This window comes from Ursus americanus, chromosome 26 (assembly GCF_024610735.1).
Source record: "Ursus americanus isolate L20-20 chromosome 26, mUrsAme1.1.p, whole genome shotgun sequence".
Taxonomy (NCBI): Eukaryota; Metazoa; Chordata; class Mammalia; order Carnivora; family Ursidae; genus Ursus; species Ursus americanus.
In genome coordinates this window covers 36,130,032-36,151,251 of record NC_142152.1, presented here as the reverse complement: position 1 = coordinate 36,151,251, position 21,220 = coordinate 36,130,032, and the positions used below count along the sequence as shown (strand labels likewise).

The 21,220-nt window shown below is 49.0% G+C and overlaps 1 protein-coding gene across 1 annotated transcript; it reads left to right on the top strand.

The window, feature by feature from the left end:
- Positions 1-1,963: 1,963 nt before the first annotated feature.
- Positions 1,964-11,724, top strand: LOC123803960 (serpin A9-like). Its single transcript, XM_087855949.1, has 4 exons — positions 1,964-2,599; positions 7,847-8,115; positions 9,990-10,137; positions 11,508-11,724. The coding sequence occupies exons 1-4, from the start codon at positions 1,964-1,966 to the stop codon at positions 11,709-11,711; spliced, it is 1,257 nt and encodes a 418-aa protein (XP_087712075.1). The 3' UTR covers positions 11,712-11,724.
- The last annotated feature ends 9,496 nt before the right edge of the window (positions 11,725-21,220 follow it).

The window sequence follows — 21,220 nt, the reverse complement described above, 5'->3', positions numbered from 1 at the left end:
GGCCTGGGAGGACGCACCACGCAAAGGGGGTTGTGCGAGGCTGCCATGCTTTACCCAGAACATGGCTGTGGAGGAGAGCGGCAGTCTCGCCTGCGCTCTGAGCCCTGGCTGGCCGTTGAGATTGAGCACTGCTCCTGCTCCCGACAATCCCACCGAGGACAATTGAAAGGTCTGATTGGCCTTATTAAACAACGCGTGACTCGGACAGCAAACAGAGGGGCGCTCCGAGGAGGGGTACAAAATGGCAAGTTTTCATAGGAGGACGGTTTGGCAAGGATGGTATTGGCAAAAGAAAGATTGTTCTAGGCCAGGTGTTTTGCCCTAGAGGAAAAGGCAAGGGGTCTTCCTACGCAGATGACCTCATCTCCCTTAGAGGGGGATGGAGGGCCCATGTGGCAGACTCACTCACCTGATGGAAAAATTCCTAACCGACTGGTTAAGACCACATTTCTGGGGGAGGCGGGACCTGCGGTTGGATGAGGTGTTCAGCCCGGTTGGGAGCTCGGGGTAAATGAGAGCATGTTGGGGCTGTGCGTTCCTCTTGCACACACCCCACACTAACACGGCAGGCCCCCCGCCTGTCAGAGCTGTTCTGCACACCACACTTTCCCACTCGGCGTCCTGAGAGCCTCAGCCTGGCATGGAGTTCATCAAATAGGAGAAACCTGGGGTTTTTGTCCTGAGGGGCTCCCTCCTTCAGTCCTTTCCACCCTGGTCTGAATGCCCTTCCACTCAGGTCAAAGCACCAAGCATCTCCTGCTGCTCCTACACCGCGCGCTGAGCCCGGGGCGGGGGGAGCAGGGAAGGACGCACGCGCCTCCCAGAACAGTCCTTGGACATTCTGTCCAGACAGAGGCGCTCCTCCGCATTCCCTCCGTGGATCCCGCGGGCAGAATCAAGCCTGTGCCTCCTGCAGGCGGCCCTGTCTCTGCAGCCCGCCTCACGCTCCCCTGCCTGCAAAACGAAAATCGCCCAATTAGATAAACGGCCATGGGGACAGCTTTGCAATTTCCCAAAAGAATGACTCATTTGGCAGAAAGAGTCTTTGTATAGTTCCCTCTGATTTTAATTACGTCTGGTATGGTCAAGTATTACTCGATTTACATAAACTGAGTTTTGACCAAGAGGTTGTTGGGAGCGTGGCTATGACCTTAGGACTGTCTTGACAGAGACCAGTGACCTCATCACACCTGAGGCTCTGAATGACTAGATAAGGTAACAGACCATCCTCCCCGAGCAGAAAAGAAAACCGAAGTCCAGAGAAGCTAAAATCTCCCATCGTGAACATCAACGTTGGATGCAAGCCCAGCCCTGTCCTGTTCCGAAAGGACTGGAGTTTCTACCTGCCACCAGCTCACCTCGTCCAAAGTGCTCCCGGTGCCTCTGTCTAGCTGGCTGAGGCATGCAGGGGCCAGGCGGTCACCGCTGGAGCTGGCAGGTCACCGGCAACGAGGCGCCTGTCCTCAAGGCCCCTGAGGACTACAGTCCCAAACAAACACCACCAAAGGGACCAAGAGAATCTAGAGGGATCTCTGAGGGGGAAGAGAACACTTGTGGCTGCTAAGATGGGGACTTTGCAGTCTGGTTCCACTGCCTTCCTTTCTGAACAAGAAGCCTACGAAGCAGAAACAGCAAAGAGCGTGGGAGCTGAGGTTTGGGATTTTAAGACCTGACTCGGAATCCCAGACGGAACACAAACTAGCCGTGTGGCCTGAGGTCAATGACACACCATCTCTGAGACCTGTTTACTTGTCTGTAAGCTAAAGACAACAGTAATCTCTGCATCTCATTCGTGAGAGCCAATGAGATTACGCGGGCAAACTGCCCTGTTAATCGTCCCGCGTGTCCCCCATTCTATCGCGAATGGGGTGGGGTGTTGCAAGGTGTCTGATTCGGGGCCAGACGCTCTGCTCACCTTCCCTCGATGGTTCTTTCCTCTCTTTCAGACTTGCTTCTTTCCAAAATGCCATCTGCCTTGTATCAAGTGTTCCTCGTCGTCAGCATCTGTGCTACAATCCACTGTGTGCCCCCACCCGGGACCCCCAGCAAAGGAGCCCCCTGCCCGTCCTTCCCAAGGAGCACCGCTGCCTCCCAGCTGTCTTCCAGCAACACCAACTTTGCCTTCCGCCTCTACCGGAGGCTGGTTCTGAAGACGCCGGACCAGAACGCCTTCTTCTCCCCGCTGAGTGTCTCTGCATCCCTGGCCATGCTCTCCCTCGGGGCCCGCTCAGCCACGAAGACCCAGATCCTGCAGAGCCTGGGGTTCAACCTCACACACGGGCCGGAGTCCGCCATCCACCAGGCCTTCCAGCACCTGCTCCGCTCGCTCAGAGCCCCCGGCAAAGCCCTGGACCTGAGGATGGGAAGCGTCCTCTTCATCAAAAAGGAGCTGTGGCTGCAGACAAATTTCTTGGACAATGTGAAGAGGCTGTATGAGTCGAAAGTCTTTTCTACAGATTTCTCGAGCACCTCCACTGCCCGGGAGAAGATCAACAGCTACGTGGAGAAGGAGACCGAAGGGAAGGTTGTAGACTTAATCCAAGACCTTGAACCTCTGACAGTCATGGTCTTGGTGAACCACATTTTCTTTAAAGGTAAGGCTCTGAGAGGTTGATTTTGATTTTAATGTTGTTTCTTCCCCCCCCTCCCCCAGTTGAATAAGCAAGCTAAACAAATCCTAGACAGCGCAGTCAGGTAACGGGAAGTGTGAATTTGGACCAGCCGTGTAACAAGCTGGCTGCGACCTCCTGTTTCCTCTCTTAGCTTCAGTGGATTGATCACAATGGGGGCTCATTCAGCTCTGCCTTTGGATAGCCTGGTTATGTGTCCTGAGGGGCTGACACGGGGCTCAGTGGGCAGCCATGGGGGAAAACCTGGAAATTCGCTTCTGAGTAAGGACCTCATGTCTTGCTACCAGCAGCTATGCTGGTGCCTCCTGAAGGCTTCAAGGAGGGACACAGAGTTCTCTGACAACCCAGCCTCAGCGGCAAATCCAAAGGCCAGAGAACTCTAGAGACGTGGAAGTGCAGACAGGCCAGTATGGCTGCCATTCGCATCCCCTGGGCGTCTGGCTAGAGCGTCACAGTTTACAAAGACACCGTACTGTAGCAGACTGGACCCGGGCTTTGAGGTCAGACAGCCCTGGGTCTGAATTCTACCTCTGCCCCTTACTTGCTCCATGATCCTGGGCATGGTGCTTTGAAAGGCCTATCGTGTATTGAGTGCCTGCTGTGTGCGAGTCTCTGTGCTAGCCGGATGGATGATGATAGAGCCAACTTCATCAGAATTGTCATGGATGCTACTGTATCATCCCTCCCTCCTTCCCGTCTCTCTCCTTCCCTTCCTTTCTCCCTCCTGCCATTCATCCCTCCCCCATTTATCTTTCCCTCTATCTACCCACTCATTCACCTTCCCACCCATATATCCACCCATTCTACAAGAAGGAGGGGGGAAGAAAAAAGAATTAGTATGCCGTGAGCCCCTTCTAAGTCTCCTGTGCTTTATATGTGTTGCTCCCTTAAATTGAATCTTATTTTTTAATTGAAATATAATTCACACACCACAAAATCTGCCAAGTTAAATTGCACAATTCAGTGGGTTTGGGTTTGGGGACATCCACAAGGTTATGCAAATACCTCCACTATGTAATTCCAGAACATTTTCATCACCTCTAAAAGAGACTCCCTACCCATGAGCACTCGCTTCATTTCTGCTCTTCCCGCAGAGACAAGTAATCTACTTTCTGTCTCTATAGGTTTGCCTATTCTGGACATTTTCTATAAATAGAATCATATAATATGTGCAGGGTTTTGTGTGGACATAGTTTTCAGTTCCTCATACCAAGGAGCATGCTTGCAGGACTGTATGGCAAGAGTGTGTTTGGTTTGGAAAGAAACCACCAGACTATCCTCCAAAGGGGCTCTACTGTTTCTCATTCCCACCAGCCGTGTGTGAGTTCCCATTGCTCCACATCCTTGCCAGCCTTTGGTGCTGTCAGCATTCCAGACTTGGGCCATTTGAATGGGTGTGTTCTGGTTGTTTTAATTTGCATTTCCCCAATGACATATGATATGGAACATCTTTTCATGTTTATCTGTCATCTGCATATCTTCTTCGGAGATGTATCTGTCAAGGTTTTTGGACCACTTTTTTAAATCCAGTTATTTGTTTTCTTATCTTAGTTTTAAGGGTTCTTTGTATATTTTGGGTAACAGTCTTATCAGGTGCATCTTTTACAAATATTTTCTCCTAGTCGGTCGCTTGGCTTTTCATTTTCTTGACATTGTCTTTCATGGAGCAGAAGATTTAACTTCAGGTTAATGAAGTTCGGCTTATTGATGATTTCTTTCATGGATCATGCCTTTGGTATTATATCTAAAAACTATTGCCATACCCAAAGTCATCTAGTTTTTCTCCTATATTATCTTCTAGGTATTTTATAGTTTTGTGTTTTACTTTCAGGTCTGTGATCTAGTTTGAGTTAATTTTAGTGAAAGATGTAAAGTATGTGTCTAGATCCTTTTTTTTCTTTGCATATGAATTCCAGTTGTCGCAACACCATTTGTTGAAAAGACTATTTTTGTTCTACTCCTTTGTCAAAGATCAGTTGGCTATATTTACGTGGGTCTATTTGTAAGCTCTCTTTTTGTTCCATTGATCTATTTGTCTATTCTTCACCAATACCACACTGTCTTAAGTACTGTAGCTTTACAGTAAATCTTGAAGTTGGTTAATGTTAGTCCTCCAACTTTGTTCTTCTCCTTTGATCCTGTGTTGCCTATTCTGGGTCTTTTGTTTTTTAATATAGACTTTACTATTAGTTTGTTAATATCTATAATACAATTAGCTAGGATTTTGATTGGGATTGCATTGAATCTATAGATCAAGTTGGGAAGAACTGACATCATAACAATATTGAGTCTTTCTGTTCATGAACATGGAATATCTTTCCATTCATTTAGTTCTTTGATTTCATTCGTCAGAGTTTTATAATTTTCTTCATATAGATCGGATACATATTTTGCTAGATTTATACCTAAGTATTTTTGGAGATGCAAATGTAAATGGTATTGTGTTTTTAATTGCAAATTCCACTTGTTCATTTATGGCATATGGAAAAGCAATCGACTTTCCGTATTAACTTTGTATCCTGCAACCTTGCTATAATCATTTATTAGTTCCAGGAGTTCTTTTGTTTGTTGACTCTTGAATTTTCTACATAGACGAACATGTCATCTGTGAATGAAGACAGTTTTGTTTCTTCCTTCCCAATCTGTATACTTTTAATTTCTTTTTCTTGTCTTATTGCATTAGCTTGAACTTTCAGTAAAATACTGAAAAGGAGTGGCAAGAGGGGACATCTTTGTATTATACCTGACATTATACCTGGAAAGCTTTGTGTTTCTCACCATTAAGTATGAGGTTAGCTATAGGATTTTGTAGATATTTTTAATCAAATTGAGAAAGTTCACCTCTATTCCTAGTTTACTGAGAATTTTTGTTATGAATGGGTGTTAGATTTTGTCAAATGCTTTTGCTTCATCTATTGATATGATTAATTTTTCTTGCTTAGCTTCTTAATGATGGATTACATTAATTTATTATCAAATGTTGGACCAGCCTTACAAACCTGGGATAAACCCCATTTGGTTGTGGTGTATAATTATTTTTATACATTATCAAATTTGATTGCTAATATTTTATGGAGCATTTTTGCATCTATGTTCATAACAGATATTGGTCTGTAGTTTTCCTTTCTTGCAATACTTTTGTCTGATTTTGGTATTAAAGTAATGCTGGCTTCATAGAGTAAGTTAGGAAGTATTTTCTCTGCTTCTATCCTCTGAAAGACATTGTAAAGAATTGGTATAATTTCTTCCCTAAATGTTTGGTAGAATTCACCAGTGAATCCTTCTGGACCTGGTATTTCCTATTTTGGAAGGTTATTAATTATTGTCAATTTCTTTGATAGATATAGGCCTATTCGTATTGTCTATTTCTTCTTATTTAAGTTTTGGCAAATTGGACTATCTCATCTAGGTTATCAAATTTGTGGCCACAGAGTTGTTCGTAGTATTCCTTTATTTTCTTTTTAATGTCCATAAGATCTATGGCACTGTTCCTTCTCTTATTTTTGATATTAGTAGATTGTTTGGTCCATACTTTCTTTTTATGTCTCATATTTCTTTTTTTGTAAAAACTGGATTTTTAAAATTATGTAATGCAACAACTCTGAAAATCAGATTCTCCCCCTTCCAAGGATTGGTTGTTTTTGCTTGTTGCAATAGCTGTTGTTTGTTTAGTGATTTTTCTGAATTAATTATTTAAAGTCTATACTTTGTGATGTGTGGCCACTGATGTGTCTTCTTGGTTAGTTACATGGTTAGCTATGATTGGGCAGAGATTCTGTAGGTGTCTAGAACAAATAAATCTCCGAGTCTTTGATGAGGGCTTTTGTTTGCCTGCTGGAGTGTGCCATCAACACTCAGCAGTTTATAACTCTGACTCAGTCTTCACTCTCTGTTTATGCAGACCCTCAAGGTCAGCCATAGTAGGAACTTAACAGCCTTCTTATATTTTTTTTCTCAAATATGCATACAGCTGTATACATGCACACAGCCTCTCAATAGATATAATGGATATAATGGAACTTTTCAAAGCTCCTACAGACATCTTATTCCTCAGCTTCTCCTTTCAGAATTTTTGATCACTCTGTGGTTTATCCCATTTGTTATCCTCACCCAGACAACCATGAAGCTAAAACACTTGCCTGTAATTGTTTCTAACAAAAACTTCCGACCCCCTGGGAAGAAGGCTTTAAGCACTGAGTGAGCACCAATCAATCCTGTAAATGGGTTCTTCCAGATAACTACCCGAGAGGTCAAGTAATAATAATTGTTTGAAAATGAGTCTTTGCAAGTTCTTCTCCCAGTGAGATTGGGAAATCAGGCCGCTATTTGTCAAGGCTACTGCTGAGCTGGAGAGGAGAGGGTGGGACTGGCACAAGTTAAAATAACCATGAAGTTGACTGCTCTTGTTGAGATTCAGCCATATTTCTTGAATTAACTCTCCCCAGGTTGTTGCAAGACTTTGGTTAATTTCCACAGTTCCAAACAAGTTGATTCTGAATATCTTTGCCAGTTTTTCTCATTGTCCTAATGGAAGAGGAAATATACAGAGGTCCTTACTCTGTCATATTTGCAGATGGCACCCCCATCCCCAGCCCATCCTGTTAACCTTTTTGATTAATCTGTTGTTTGCCCCAAATGTTACCTACTGCCTCCAGCAGCTGCAAAATTTATCACCACCTGTGACTGTTTTTGACTAATTTCCTCCAACGAATAGGCTTTTTGCATCAGTTGAACTCCAAATCAGATCAAATACAGACAATTTTGCAAGTGATGCCTTCCAGGGAAGCCCAAGATGGGTCAAATAACGGTTCTTTGGGTATGAGTCTTTGAAAGGGTTCCAGCCCTATTTTTTTCCCCTTCAGTGGCTGCCAGCCTGCTGGATTTCACTGCAAATGCAGGCTATTATTTTTCAAGGCTATTATTGAAGAGCTAGGACAAGAGGAATGGAACTAGGGCAAGTTAAAATACCACAAAGCTCTCTTTCTTACCAAGATTTAGCTGCTTCCCTTGAATAAACTGTTCCCTAATTTGTGGAAAGAGTTTGGTTAATTTCTAGAGTCCTCAGGAAGTTAATTCTGACCATTGTGGGCAGTTTTCTCATGGATTTTATGGAAGAGAGAGTTTTCAGAGATCCTTGCTTCATCATTTCTGCTGTTTTCACCTCACTAACTATCCTTAGACATAAAGAGCTCTCTTCTCTCTCCATGCTAGCCAAGTGGGAGAAGCCCTTTAACCCTGGATATACGAGGAAGAGCTCCCCGTTCCTGGTGGGCAAGAGGACCACTGTGAAGGTCCCAATGATGCACCAGGTGGAGGAGTTTGCTTTTGCAGTGGATCCAGAGCTGAACTGCTCGGTGCTACGGATGGACTATGGCGGAGACACCGCGGCCTTCTTTGTCCTCCCTGGCCAGGGCAAGATGAGGCAGCTGGAACAGGCCTTGTCAGCCAGGACACTGAGGAAATGGAGCCGCTTACTGCAGAAGAGGTGGGAATCTGTGTCAGTCTCCTGGGGCCTGAGGCGGGTGGTGGGGTACCTCCAAGGACGGGTGGAAAGACCACGATAGCAGCCGTGGAATGCCAGCTGAGCACCAGCTGCCCCTGGATAGTGAACTTGGGGCTATGGTCTCACTTGAACTTCACCATCACCTGGCAGATGAAGAGCACCATCACCCCCACCCACAGATAAGGAAGTAGAGGCTCTAAGAAGGGAGGCGAATTGCCCAAGACCCTGTCCCCGCAAACTATGATGTCATTCTAGCGATTCCATGCTAGCAGAACTCACTCTACCAGCCAACCTGATATTAAATTCCATGGAATGAGTCCATAAAATTAAACAAGCAAGAAAAGCACTAATGCTCACCTAGGAAATGAGGATAATACTATCACTCAACCCAGAAGTTGTTGAAAAGATAAAACAAGTTACTATCTTTAAAGTGCTTCGAACAGTGCCAGGAAGAGTGTATGCGTTCCATAATGTTAGCTCCTAGTACGATTATTATTAGTTCTGTAACTCTTATGGGGACTATCAAAAGGATGTTAACCGTAAGATTAAAAGGAAGGTCAAAGTCTTATGGACAGTGTCTTAGCAATATTTTCTTGGCCTTATTGGCACCATTCCCAGGTGCCCACAGCCAGAAGGAGACCAAAGACAAGATCAGGGATAACTGTAATTCAAGAAGACAAAGATCAGTGTCCTGGGGGAAGGCAGACAGAGTGCCGAGGAGCTTCTGAGCAAAGAGATATCGCTCTCAGCTGGGGTCCATGGAGGGCTTGAAGTCATCCGAGTCGGGAGCGTAGGTAGGACGTGATGGTACATGTAGGGCACAGAGACTTGGGAAGGGCACTTTCTGTAAAGGAAACACCGCTGGCCAAGAAGCATAGCTGGGAATCAAGGAACACTGTAGAATGCTCCAGAGGTTTCCTCTCTGACTGCAACCACGGCTGGACAGAGGCGGCAGCACAGAGGCTGGGGCAGGGGGCGGTGTGTGAGGAGCGGCAGACAGAGCAGGGAGGAGATGGCCGGGTCAGCGCAGGGGACAGTAACAGGGAAGAGAGAGCTGTCCCTTGTGCTGGATGCCCGTCGCTGGAGACATCAATGTCCATCCATTTCTGTGCTTTCCTTTCTGTGACTTACCAAGTACGTGACCTCAGGCAAAGCACTAAAACTAAGTCTTACCATCTTTAAAATGGAAATGAAGCTCATGGGTGTGCCTGGGAAGGTGCCTGACACACAGTAAATGCTCAATAAATGCGGACTGTTCCCTCTTGGTTCAGGGAAACCATTGCAGAGGAAGGGAAAAATGATGCTGAACTCCAGGGCTGTGCTGTCCAACTACGGGCCCCACGTAGTTACGGAAATTTAAGTGAACTAAAATTAGGTTAAACTACAATTTTTTTTCCTCATTGGCACTAGCCATATTTAAAGTGCCTGATAACCTCGTGCGGCCAGTGGCTAACCTACTGGTCGGCACAAACAGAATACTTCCAGTCTTGCAGAAAGTTCTACTGGACTTGGCTGCTCTCAGCACTTCACAGGGTTTGTCTCAGAAAGGGCTGGGGAGCTGGCAGACACACTTCCACCACTGCCTGGTGCTCCCCATGGGTCGCTTCTATGGGCTCCTCTGCTGGGCCCTGTCTGTGCTCTGTCCCTTACTTTATGAAGGGGTCCCCTTCCTTCTTCCTCATCTACGGGCCAGGCTTGCTCCTCCAGGGGGCTTACTTTGGTTGTCTGGGATGTGCCGACTACTTTAGCAGTAACCAGAAATAGCTAGAAGAACAGAGTCTCCCAAAATGCCACCCAGAAGCGGAGTTAGAGACCAAGAGGCTTGCGACCTCATGTCCTTTTCCCCATCTCCACAGGTGGCTAGAGGTGTTCATTCCAAAATTCTCCATTTCTGCCTCCTGTGACCTGGAAACCGTCCTCCCGAAGATGGGCATCCGGGATGCCTTTGATAAAAATGCTGATTTTTCTGGAATCACGAAGACAGACTTCCTACAGCTTTCCAAAGTGAGTTGGTCCATGAGAACATTTGCCTGAGCTGGAAGGGCCTACAGCGACTGGCTAATCGAGGCCTCACATCTCATTGATAAGGAAACATAGACCCTGAGCGGCAAAGTGACTTCTCACCGGCAGAAGTAGGGCTGGGCTTCCAGGCAGCCAGGCTTGTGGCTTTATGGCCATCATCCCACTGATACACAGGCAACTTTTATCCCTCTTCCAACAGTGTTCCTAAGATCCAGCTATAGTTCCTTGAAAATCAGGCCCCTCCCGGGAAGGCAACACTTCTACCTCGAAACTTGCCACAGATGAACAGGTGCCCACCTGGCATTTGACCTCCCCTCCCTGAAGCCTCGGGCCTCACACTGAAGCCAAATTGGCTGCCCATGGGCCATTCGTATCCTATGGATGTGCTATGTTTGGCCTGCAGTGTTAAAAAGAAAAAGAGAGAGCCGATTTCTAACATGTAAACTATCGTACTTCAAAGTATAGATTTCTGATTGTCTTGAAAGAAATCACCTAGTTCGATTCCCACACGGCAACCGTGAGCCCAAACCCCTACGTAGCATCCATCAGCCAGAGCTGAGGGCATGAGCACCCTTTTTAGTGAGAGGGAACCCTCTGGGTGCCCTGTGTGCTCCCTGCTCTTACGAGAGGTTTGGTGCTTGTCTGCATAGGGGTTTCTGATCCCTGACCGAAAAAATGTATTTTGATAATAGATTAGAATGGTCAGAAGTGTTCCTGGGTCACTGAAGGGCGCCTTTGTCATTGGTGTCCAGGGAAAGAATACAGGGGCCCAATAAAACATGCTGAGTGTAACAGTCCCTTTCCCAGAATGTGTTTCTGTGCACATATGAACAATAACGACTATAATCGTTGGGAGTTCTCAGGCCCTCTGAAGCTTGGGAGAACATGAGCCCTGGTGAGGTCTCTTCCCTAGAAGACCCCGAAGGGATCCAGTTCGTAGCAACAGCGCCCTGTGTCTCCTGGGCAACAGTGAGCCGATACTCTGGTACCCGTACTTGGCGTGATCTCCTTTAATTCACCCCATGACCTTGTGGGAATTACGCCATGACGATGGCCCTTTCAGAGCTTTGGAAAGCGAAGCCAGCGGCCCCTAAGTAACTGTTGCGAACATAACGTGGCAGAACTGGGACTCGACCCTCGGCTTTCCGGTGCGCGTGTGTAACCACTCAGCTCCAGGCGCAGGGGCCCAGTTGACCAGTAGCAGCGGCAGCTGCGACCTCATGCCCAGCGTCGGGAGCAGCAAGCTGGGGGCCCCCGGAGGGGGGCATCACCAGCCCCAGGCAGAACCCCACAGCTCAGGGAAGTAGAGGTGCCTCCATGGGGACCGCTGACGTCTGTTTTTCTCTTGGCAGGTGGCCCACAAGGCTGTGCTGGACGTCAGCGAGGAGGGCACCGAGGCCGCAGCGGCCACCGCCACCAAGCTCCTAGTCCGCTCGAAGGACGGCCCCTCTCACACTGTCGTCCGCTTCGATCGGCCCTTCCTGCTGCTGCTGATCAACAGAGCCACAGAGGCCGTTCTCTTCCTCGGGAAGGTTGAAAATCCCACGAAATTCTAGGTGGGAAGCTCCTGCTGACGGAGTCCGCGTTGAAAGCGCCCGGGAAATGAACCATGGGGTGACGGTCCCGGTGTGACTTGAGGGCTATCTCCTCCTGCTCGGAGGGTCCCCTGACCCCAGCGGAGCTGCGTTTGCTGCTGGGATGGCCCTGTGAGGGCTCAGCCGGTAGAAGTCAGCAGAGATCCGGGTGACACACCCCCATCGCAAAGCCTGTTCCACCCCTCCCCCCCAGTCGCTGCTTGCTTCTACAAATCCTCCCGGGTAACTAGCTCCATGGATGTTTCTGGTGGGCATATTCCCATTCCTCGAAGCCCCTGGGAACGGTAATCTGCAGGGCGGTCACCTGTATCGCAGAGTTACAGGAAAAAAGTCAATAAACCTGGAATGAGGGTTCGGCCACGAACAACGCTCCCACACGCCTTCAGGGTCCAAATCTGATCATGGTTATGGGCCAACTCCCAGTGACCAGGTTGTCATGATGTGACATTTCAGGGGCTGAGTGAATTCAGTCATTCTTTTCTTTTCTTTTCTTTTCTTTTCTTTTCTTTTCTTTTCTTTTCTTTTCTTTTCTTTTCTTTTCTTCTTTTCTCATCTAGACTTTATCTATTTATTTGACAGAGAGTAAGAGAGAAAGAGAGAAAAAACAGTGGGTCAGCAGAGGGAGAGGGAGAAGCAGGGTCCCCACCGAGCAAGGAGCCCGACACAGAGCTCAATCCCAGGACCCTGGCACCATGACCTGAGCCAAAGGCAGACAGATGCTTAACCGACTGAGACACCCACGTGCTCCTCATTCACCCATTTCAACAAAAACTCCCTGAGCAGCTCCTATGTGCTGGGAGTGAGTCAGACAGACAAGGTCCTTGGTCCCCTGGGCCTAGACGGGGGTGACGGACCCCCCCATCGTAACGACACAACCAAACCTATAAGTAAATCAACGATGAAGGCTGTGAGGACATAGAATAGGCTGCTTGTGAGAGGGGAGTGGGACAAAGGACGGGCTTCTGTGAGCACAGAGCCTGGGTTGGCAATGAGCAGGCATGCCAGGACAGAGAGAGGTCTCTGGGGCTGGCATGGTAGAACCGAGGCCTGAGAAGTCCAAGGAGGTCGGCATTGTTGGCGGGTTTGGTGGGGGGGCTACACAAACCCGGGTGTCTCAGGCAGGAAGACGAAGGGCTAGTGTCTGGGTGGTGACCACCTCTCTGAGTGGGGGCCATGGCTTTCCAGCCAGGCTTCATCAGGGCTGGCTGTCTTCCTGGCTCGGATACTGTCACACATGCACACACAGACCCCTGGGTGCCCAGGCTCCTCCCTGCTGGCTCCTGGTGACCACAGCCCGGCTCCCCGACCCTGAATCCCGAAAGCCACCAAGTGGTGCAGCGAGCCATGGCAGGACCAGGCAAAGACAACCCCACCAGCCCTCCCTGCTTTCCTTCTACTTGCCCATTCATCACCAAGCCTCTACTGGAGATCCCACACCCATCCAATCCAGACATTCCTTTTTGGGGAGCCCTGGTGCCCCACACCACCTCAACATGCTAGGCCCTTCGAGCTGGCTTTTCTGAGCCCTTTTACACAGCAAGAGCCAAAGCCGAAGGAGTTACACTGGATAGCAGAAGAAGAGCTTCAGGGGACCCCCTGCCCCCATGCCCCCACCTTCTTTTACAAGCAGGAGAACAGAAAGCAGAAGCAACTAACCCAGGCCACAGGGGCTCCCTGGGCAGAATCAGAACCGGGCCCAAAGCCCAGACAGGGGGGCTCCAACACGGACTTTCACAAGCTTGCCATATGCACGGTGCCCTGTCCGTGGGCGAGCCAGGAAAACACATGCAGAGCCGGCGATGGGTAGGACCCGGCTCCGTGCGCACAGAGTGTGGGTGCCCTACAGTGGCATGCAGAAGTGGCAGGAGTGAGGGACTGGGGAAAGGTACTTCCGCTCTGCAGGACTACTACTTCTGTGGCCATCAGGAGCCCCACTAGTCAGGGGTAGATGGGGGCTGCCAGCCTCTTTCCCCCACCAGCCTCACCCGCAGGTGGCCCACAACAGTGAAAGCCAGAGCCCGTTCAGACTTGTATTATCAAGAAGACGCAAGAACAGTCCTCAAACAGATTTCCCAGCTCGGTGAGCTCGCACCTCTCTGGTTTTTTCAGATGCCTATCCCTTGCCTTTGTTTTGAAGCATGCAGGAATTGTTTTAATCAGATATGGTCAGATGGAGACACAGAGACAACCGCCTTTAAAAGAACGGTGTGACCTCTGAGTCCCAAGAAGAGAAGGCATGTCCGCTGCACAGGGCCTCAAGGGGCAGCACCAGGGGGCAGGAGAGGAGGAAAGCACGGACGAGAGCCTTTCTTACTGTCGGGGGTGGGTTAGGTGGGGACAACACCCCCTTAAGCCAGAGATGGGACACGATGTTGAGGTCACAGTGGGAGGTTTGTGATAGGATTTTTCCGTGCCGGTGGAAACACAGCCGTCCGGGAGATGGCAAATGCTTCAGGCTTTAGTCTGACCCGTGATTTAAAGACACCAAATCAGGAGCTTCAGAATATCCGGGAATGATTTTTACAGAATTGCATCAAGGTTTCCCTCAGGGCAGAAATGACCGTGTTCTATAGGCAGATTCAGAGAACTTTCTCATCAGAGCCAGGTGACAAAACCCCCTAAAAGCATCTAATGAAACAAACAAACAAAAACCAGGCTCAGAATCCTGAGGACAGAGGCACCCGTACAAGGTTTCTAGCCAACCCATACGTCTAACATACTGGTCATTTCTTTGGTGGAAAATCACTTTTTAAAGAATCATCTGTCAGGCTTATTCATGTTGATTCTTAATCTAGTGTTTAGATCAACCTAGTGTCGATTCGAGTTAGCCAGAGCTGGTAGTGGGCCCCCTCTGGTATGGGTTTCTGATTAGAGTCTTTCAAATACTGAGTAACGAACCCCCCTTCCCCCGCCATGTGTATTGCTCATCGATCAGGTTATTAACTCACTGCCCCTGGAATATCAATAGAAGTAATCATCACCTCCTTCATGTCTGTGCTGGAGTATTTTAAAGTGCTCCAGAGACAATACGTTGACAGACCACCCAACAACCCCCTCTCCCCAACCTCTCCACACCCCAGCATCTCAGTTTTCCAGGCGGGCATTGCTTCTCCACCTGCCCAGTCACCTGCCAGTGAATCCGTGTGCGACCACTCAGGTGCATTGAGCTGAGGCTGGGGCTACAAGGGCCACCTGCTTCGCGGCGTTTACAATCCAGAGAGAAGGGGGAGATATTGCCAGCGTGACACTTCAACACAGCCCTTCACCAAATTTCAGGACTGGCAACTGAAGCTATTGATGTGGTCAAAAGTACTCACTTGGTCTCCAGCACTGAAAAAGTCCCCCGAGGGCAGTGCCGTCACCCCAACTGGTGTCATTGTCCCCCCAGGGCAATGGTGGCCACCCCTGTGCCAAGGCAGGCAGAGGGTGCTCCGGGGGGGGGGTGTGGCATCGGGGACATCACATGCAGGACGGTTACTCGGCTCGGAGACAGAGGGTACAAGGGACAGCTCAGGAAAGAGGATTTCAGTAAGTTTCCCCGTCCGGAAGCCCAGCTCCACCATCGCCTAACCATGTGACCTTCAGTGCCTTAGGGAAACACTTTGTGCTGCTCTCTCCCCCTGGGGGGGGGGGGGGATAAAAACTCACAGCTCTTGCGTCATGGATTGTCCTGGGAGTAAACACACAGAAAAACGCTCAGGACAATGCCCGGCAAATTGTTGGTGCCCGGTAAATGCTAACCGTAAAGCCATTGTGTTTCTTGTTATTCATATTGGAAACCTTTCCAAAAAGAGGTGTTCCTTTCTAGCTCATTTCATAGCTAAGAGCTGGGAAGAAAACATGGGCATTCATGCAGAACATTCTCCGCCACCCACCCTGCCCCGTGAAGCATCTCTCATACTGCACAGCCAACATCCTCTGTCCCACTGGGATCTCAGAAGTGTCCACGAATGGAGGCCCCGTTTTTGTTCCCTGGGGTGAGTCTGATCTCTGGTACCAATACACTCCCTGCCCATCAGCCCACCTGATCCCATGCAAAATATGTTCAGAGGCCCAGCTTTAAAATGACACAGCACAGGGGCACCTGCGTGGCTCAGTCATTAAGCCCCTGCCTCTGGCTCAGGGCGTGATCCCAGGGTCCTAGGATCGAGCCCCACATCAGGCTCCTCTGCTGGGAGCCTGCTTCTTCCTCTCCCACTCCCCCTGCTTGTGTTCCCTCTCTCGCTGGCTCTCTCTCTGTCAAATAAATAAATAAATAAAATCTTTAAAATAAAATAAAATAAAATGACACAGCACAGTGCCTGTTTATTCATGAATGTCGACAAGTAAACTCTCCCAGTGCCAGGGCATTTAAAATAGGATGCTGATGTGATTCTTGATAACTAGTGTAATTACCATAGAGCACAACACACTTCTAAAGTCAAGAGGCAGCATTTAAAGAAGTTTTAAAAGCCCTTACCTATAAAAGTTTGTCCACTGACCATTTAGTCCGGAGTCTACTCCCAAAGAGAGGAGATCTCTGGTCAGGGAGCTCTGGGTTAGGAGCACGGCTGTGGTGTCAGGTGGACGTGGGTGTGAGTCCCAGTTCTGCTCCCCACTAGCTGTGTGACTGTGGATAAGTTACTGAACCTCTCTGAGCCTGGATCCACACCTCTAAAACGGGGTCAGTAATAATAGTACCTGCCTGGCACGATTGTTGTTGCAGATTGGGGGTGCGACACAGAGCCCAGGGACAACCACTGTTGCCATGTAACACTACAGAACGATTTAGGCAGGGCTGGAAGCTGCATCTTCTCCCCCCTCTAGCTCAAGCCCTGCTCCTCAAGCAAAGAAGAAGTGCCCCCAGTGACCCACCTCATACAGAAAGGGAATGAGGGCTTCTCCGTGAGAAGACAGAGTCCCTCAGGGGAATATAATGGGCTCATCTGCTCATTTACTGAACATCTGTACATGTATTATGGGCCCGGACAAAGGAGGCAATCATGTCATGTACAGATTTCCCCAGAAAGGATTTCACAGATCATGGGGAAGGGAACTGATGTATTTTGCAAGGCAGCATAATAAGAGAGAAGCGAGAACACAGTATGAGGGGAGTCCATAGAACCTAACTCTGCCGAGGTGGAAGGAGAGAGAGGTGGCTGTCAGGAAAGGCTTTCTCAAGGAGAGATCCGAGCTGAATCCTGAAGAATGGGCAGGAGCTGTGTTAGCCTGACAAGGAGGAGAAGTGGAGTCACAGGCAGGGGGAACAGCAAAGCTTTGTTTTTCCTTATCGGGCTCATTTGCTGGTCAGCTATGATGCTGGAGAGCAGAGGCGCGAGGAGGTGCGAGGAGTGAGCAGTGAGATGTGAAGATGGCAGGTCTGCAGAGGCACATCAGGAGGGACCTGGGAGAAAGGGGCCACTGAAAACTTTGGGATTGGAGAAGTGGCCTGTTAGATCCCAGAATGGAGAAGGGGTGGGAGGTCCCTGTCCTGCAAACAGGGGGCCAGCAAGAAGGCAGATGACATAAGCCATGAGGCAAGTAGCTGAGACACGGGGGTCCGCGGGAGGCCAGGATGAGGGAGGAGACATTGCAGAAAAAGGGAAACAGAGGGAGACCAGAGTGGAGGCCAGGCCCAAGCTGCCCTGGTCAATAAGCAGCCAAACAAGAAGATGGGACTCAAAGCAGAGACCCAGTTCTGGAAATTGGGGCATGAGGAGCCGGGAGATTCTAGTGCACGAGGGCAAGAGATCACCAGGCATCACGGATTCTCCAATCAGGTTGGCCACTAGGGGACTCAGAACCCCATAGAACTTCAGACGTCAGCTGGGAGGGCATCATGAATGAGGTGCCTACTGTGTGCGTGCATATGTCATTGAGCTCTCAGAACAATCTGCAAAACAGGTACTACCTTCTCCATTACAGGGGAGGATGCTAAGGCTCTGGGAGACGAATGACTTGCTCCAGGTGGCCCCCATAGATGCCAGCAGGGGCACTGGTGCTCACCTCCAGGTCCACGTGACCCCGGGCCCACCATCTTTCCAACAAAGCTTGCTCCTGCTGCTCATTTTTTTTTAAACAGCGTTTTAACAGCTTTATTGAGCTAATAATTTGCATGCCATAAAATCCACCCATTGTCCGTGTATAATTCCATGGTTTTTAGTAAATCCAGCCTCACTTCAACCCAGTTTTAGAACACTTCCAACACCAAAACCTGTCCTCGGGCCCATTTTCAGTCTGTCCTAGCACCTTCTCTTAGCCCCAGGCAACTGCCGATCTGCCTTCTCTCTCTAAAAATTGACCTTTTCTGGACTTCTCCCAGAAATAGACTCCAACAGTATGCAGTCTTGTGAGCGGCTTCTCTCTCTCACTATAACGCTGTCGGAGTCCATCCACGCCGCAGTGGGTATCAGTGTATCCCAACCCGCAGTGAATGAGTATTCCAGTTGCTCCGTGTCCTTGCCAACACTTGGTATTTTCTGTCTTGTTTATTACGACCTTTCTAGCGGGCGCATAATGTTATGTCATTGTGGGTTTAATTTGCATTTCCATGTGTTTATTGGCCATTCATGTATGTCGGTTAGAGTCCTTTGACCATTTTTAAATTGGGTTTTCTGTCTTCTTATTATTATTATTTATCTGCTGTGAAGTCCTTGCCTACTAGATTCAGCACCTGGGGATTCTCAAAGCTATTGACTTCTTTTCTCCTGAGTAGGGGGTCACACTATCTGGTTTCTTTGCATGTCTTGCGATTTTTTCCTGAGTGCTGGACATTTTAGAAAATATGTTATGGTAACTCTGGATTCTGAATCTTCCCTCCTGGGCGGGCATTGGTTTTGTGTGTTTATGTAGTAATTTGCCTAGACTGAATCTATAAAACATGTTTCCCCTGCACCTTCTGGCCACTGGTGTTTCTTGTTTTTCTTTTCCTTATTTTATGTATAAGCCTGCCTCCCAGAGGTCACCCCTATGATTGTGTTGCTTATTGTTCATCCACATATTGATCAGAAATTGTGTTCAAACACCTTGAGCCAATAAAGCTTCCACTTGCCTCTGATGGATCTGTATGTAGGCTGATGAGCCCCTTCAGACTTCAGCCAGTTCTCAAGTACCACCCAGATTTGTCTTTCCATCCTTCTCTCTTGCTTCTCCGTGGACCAGGGAGGCGTGTGTAGCTTGCACCTGCTCCAGTCCTCTGCTTCCCCTCCACTGGGATATGCAGAGGGCTCATCAGGCCACCTCGAACTGCCACACCTCCTGGGCCTCCCTGTTTAAACTCCTGCTACGCCACTGGCCTATTTATTGCCCCAAATCCAACCGCAGACTAGTGGAACCACTGCCCCTACAGTTCCACCCCCTGCCCCCACCCCTGCACGCACACACTGGTTGCCACTGAGATCGTCACTCTGACTCCAAATCAGATGAGTTGGCTCTGCTCTGGTTCAACCACCCACCAGCAGAGCCAGGTTGGGAGGAAGCAGGCCCAGACGAAAATGTCACAGACTTACTCTGTGCTTCCCCAAAGTTTAGTACATTTCATGAATGACTGCTTCTCTGTTTGTCATAGGCCTTTGGTAGATTACTAGAGCAAGAAATGGTTGTTTTTGACAGTTGTGTCTAGCTTTTTAGTTGTTACTAAGCAGAAGATTTGTCGGTAGTTTCTCTCCATCATACCAGAAGTAAATTCCTTCTAGATTTGGAATCACCCGACATATACAGCCTTGACCCTCCTCCCAATTCCTAGGTACCTCCACCCCACCCCACCATCCAGAATTCCCTCTCAGAAGTCCCTGAGGATGTGTAGACTCCTGCCTATCTTTTTAAGACCTAGATGAAAGGTACCCATCCTCTCCTGATGGTCCCAGGTCATTCACGGGGTCCTTCTCTTCCCTTACACAGCTCCTTCCTGGGAATGCGTACTCTTCCTGACTAGTCACATGGGCCCCACTTTTTACATGTGCGTTTCTTCCTCTGAACCAAGAGCTTCTTGTGGCCAGGGGTTCTCTTCAAGGTGGAGGCCAGGCCTTAAGCATCTTGGTAGCCCAGTGCCTAGGGCAGAGCATGGCTCTCAGGAGGGGTTAAGTGGATGTTTGCCAAAACCCCGCCTGAGCAAATTCATGACCAGGAACGCAAATGGCGCCATAACCATTACTTTGCTCATTGTCTCACTGGGGACTGATGCGCAAAGAAAAATAACATAAATGATTCAGTTGTTTGCTTTGGACAGTATTTGAACATGATCTGTTAGTCGTTAATATTAACTCAGGTTTATCCGTGTCGCTACCCCCGGGGCAGTATAAATAAGGCACAGGCAGATACAAAGAGCTTGTGGCAACAGCAGCTCCTCTGGAAGGTAAGTCACCTGTCTCTCAGAGACAGCTGTTTCCGCCTGAGCGTGGGTTTCGTTGCTCCTTTTGCTATGTTTCTGGTCGTCCTTGCTTTGGGGAAGATGATGGAAAATCCAGTGTGATAAGCATGTGTGTGTGTATTTTCTGGGATCTTCTCTGTGCACTATTTCCCCCACCCCCTCCCCCCTCCCCCCACGGCCCCCCTCAACCACAGTGCCCTCCACTCCTTGCCGCCCCTTCCCCCACTCAGACGAGGTGGATGGAGGGGGCAGGGAAGGAGGAAGGCTGTTGGCGGAATGACGGGGGTGGGGCAGTGAGAGGCACGGGCCATTGCTGGGGGGCTGGAGAGGACAGTGAGGGCCTGGGACAGGCCGCTTAGGGTCAAGAGTCTGGTTGAAAGGAACCAGGGCCTGTGGAGCTTTTCTGTCACCTGAAGAATTTATACTCCATCCCCTCAAAGCTCATGGGGAGCCAGGAAGAGGAAATGACAATTCATACTTTGGGGAACCCACCTTGGCTGCATAGTGGCTGGAAGGGTCGGGGCGGCCAGACTGAGAACTGAGAGATGCTATTGTAGTCTGCTTGGGCCGCCATTACAAAATGTCACAGACCAGGAGGCTTAGACAACAGACATTTATTTTCTCACCGCTCTGGTGGCTGAAAGACTGAGGTTGGGGTGCCAGCAAGGTGGGGTTCTGGAGAAAGCCCTCTCCCTGATTTGCAGATGACCGTCTTCTGGCAATGTCCTCACGTGACCTCATCTTTGCAGGTACATGCACAGGGTCAGGGGCAGGGGAGACCCAATGCTCTGGTGTCTCTTCTTACATGGGCACTAACCTATGACCATATATGTGGGACCCTCATGACCTTGTCTGACCCTAATTCCTTCCCATAGGCCCTCCCTCCAGACACCATTACATGCGGGAGTAGGGCTTCAACATAGGAATTTTGAGGGACATACACCTTCATCCACAGCAGATGCTATTTTGGAAGCCATGACAAGAGACACCATGGTGATGGATCACCAGACACATGCAGAGGAGTGGACCCTGTGCCCAGAGCTGTGTCAGGAACTGTAGGAAAACCCGGGAGGAAGACAGGGCCTTGCCCTAAAGGGGTTGAACTGAACACAAACTTGGTGTT